The 2500-nt window shown below is 34.0% G+C and overlaps 1 protein-coding gene across 1 annotated transcript in view; it reads right to left on the reverse strand.

The window, feature by feature from the left end:
- Positions 1-2171, reverse strand: part of LOC137640605 (glutamate receptor 1-like) — a 75382-nt gene extending 73211 nt beyond the window's left edge. The window contains exon 1 of the mRNA XM_068373115.1: positions 2041-2171. Coding sequence (XP_068229216.1) covers positions 2041-2051 — 11 coding nt within the window. The 5' untranslated portion in view covers positions 2052-2171. The remainder of the gene's footprint in view (positions 1-2040) is intronic.
- Between the last annotated feature and the right edge of the window lie 329 nt (positions 2172-2500).

Below are 2500 nucleotides of genomic sequence, written 5' to 3' on the forward strand. Positions count from 1 at the left end.
CACGAAACCGCATCATTGATAAGGGAGCCACTACCTTGCAAGGTCTAATACATGATCGGGATCACTAGCATAAGTGCATTCAACTTCAAAAACATACTGTGTGTCCTTCCCTACACTTTCCAGTCACACAAAGCTTTGACTCTTTGCTACTCTTAAGCGCTCTGTTATAAACAGTAGCCTTCGGGGCAGTGTATTTTCTTTTCCTTTTAGAAAGATTTTTTTTCCGAAACAGGATCATTTTAACGACAGACACGTAATGATTTTATTAGCCAGACAAAAAACACACAATGAAAATTTTAACAATAATAACCAAACGATTGTAATAACCAAACAACAATTAAGGGAGAGAGAGAGAGAGAATGAGAGAGAGAGAGAGAGAGAGAGAGAGAGAGAGATAGAGAGAGAGAGAGAGAGAGAGAGAGAGAGAGTAAAATAACTGTAGGCTATTTGAATATATGGCGCTTTAACGTCGGCGATTAAATGTTATTGCCCCCACACACACACACACACACACATATATATATATATATATATATATACAGTATATATAAACACATTTTAGGCACATTCTTTCCCTTAGGCAATTTTCATTAAATACTAAAGCACTTGTGACATCAGCTCTACATATATATAATATATATATATTAGGCATTTTCTTTCTCTTAGGCAATTTTCATTAAAGACTAAAGCACTTATGACATCAGCGATTCTAAAGTAAAACGTTTTCTCTATCTTTTCCTGTCTTTATGGATAGAATTTCTACTGCTCTATTCATTCATCTCCTGCCGACAGCTGTTTCATCCAATCACTAATGGCTTTCGTCAGGACATAATTGCATAAAAATCATGATCCTTATATAATGGCAGTGCAGTACTAAAAGTGAAAAATTATAAGAAAACTAAAAACATCAACATAACTTGAAAAAACTTGAAAACAATAAAAAGATATTTTGCACACACAAAAAAAATCATGAAATGCAAATACATTAGGATCCCCATTATAGATTCAAAATTCCAGTTGATATTCCAGCGAACTTGTGCTAGAGAAAAATCTCTATTCGCAGCACATTCCCACTACAGTCTTAGAGCTTCAGGACATGTTCTTGAGATATGGTGCACAATGTACAGTAACTGCTGAGGAAACTTAAATGTTCAACACCGGTTGCTGCATTCTGATGGACACTGCTTCAAAATCACCAGCCTTCCATAATTATCTCTCTTGTGAACAACTTCTGTGATACCGATAAGATAATTAGATGTGTGGCACTTGCTTTGGGGATGAAATACTGATCCGTAGATTTTGCTATGAACATGTAAAATGTGTTTTTGAACACCGTTATTAACAAATTATGACTGTTGCTAGAATTATTTTCAATACTTTTACTAGTTTTGTTAACTTTATGTATGTGTTTGATACTATTGTCATGGTTAAATACTTTTCCTTTTAAAACCTTTCATTTGTATTCCTGTACTGGGTATCCTTTGCAGCACGCTGTACTGTAAATTGGGGCTTGCTTGCGGGTCATCTCGTCAATATTCTTTGGTGTCTTACCAATCATTTGTTCGAATCCCCTTTACGCAACTTTGCTCCATTGGAAGATTTTTTTACTTTTCATTAAGCAAAATTTACTTTTCATCTGAAGACAAATTTTAACCTTTCATTTAACTATAAATTTCTGCTTTTGATTTGAAGGCAAAATACCACTGTTCATGTAACAAGATATTTATCCTATTGTTTTTAGAGAAACATTTTCTTTTTCCTATGCAAAATTTAATATTTCGCTATTTAGTTAAAGATAGTTGTACCTGTCATTTAAAGACAAATACACTGAGACTAACTCTATGAAAGTCAAGCCTGTGCCTCCGGTCGCAATTAATATTACTCAAAGTCGAAATTATTCCCTTCGTGCATTTTCATTAACACAAAGAATGACATTACAAACCCTCTCTCTGTCTAAAGTTACACTGTCTCTTCTGGGAAAAGACTCGAACTCATTAATCATGACGTAGTCTAAAAAGAAATCAAAATAGATTTACTTACGAGTAATTCATTTTCTGTAGAATAGTGTCGAAGATCTCAACGGCGATTCCCTTTGCCGAGATTGTCCCATTGTCGTGTACCGTGACATCGGCCCAGGGATGCCACGTCCCGATAGCCACACGAAGGTGTCTCTTTCCAGGATGCACGACCTCCTGTGAAATCATGGGTCATATTTCATGGACTAAGAAATCCAGCATAAATAATAATAATAATTATTACATTTACAGTAGGTTGACATGTCTTGTTCCGAATTTTTTACTTTTTTTCCTAAATTCTTGATTTTATTTGTTTGATTTTTTTTATAATTTATTCTTCAATTTTCCATTTTTTTTCCTTACTTGTCTTTTTTTTTATTAAGGTTCTTGGTGTTATGCTTTCTTATCTGAGATTGCACCAGGGGTTTAAATGATAATATTATTTAACAATACATTAATTATGAAGTTAATACCAGCAATGATAA

This window comes from Palaemon carinicauda, chromosome 5 (genome assembly GCF_036898095.1).
Source record: "Palaemon carinicauda isolate YSFRI2023 chromosome 5, ASM3689809v2, whole genome shotgun sequence".
NCBI classification, from domain to species: Eukaryota; Metazoa; Arthropoda; class Malacostraca; order Decapoda; family Palaemonidae; genus Palaemon; species Palaemon carinicauda.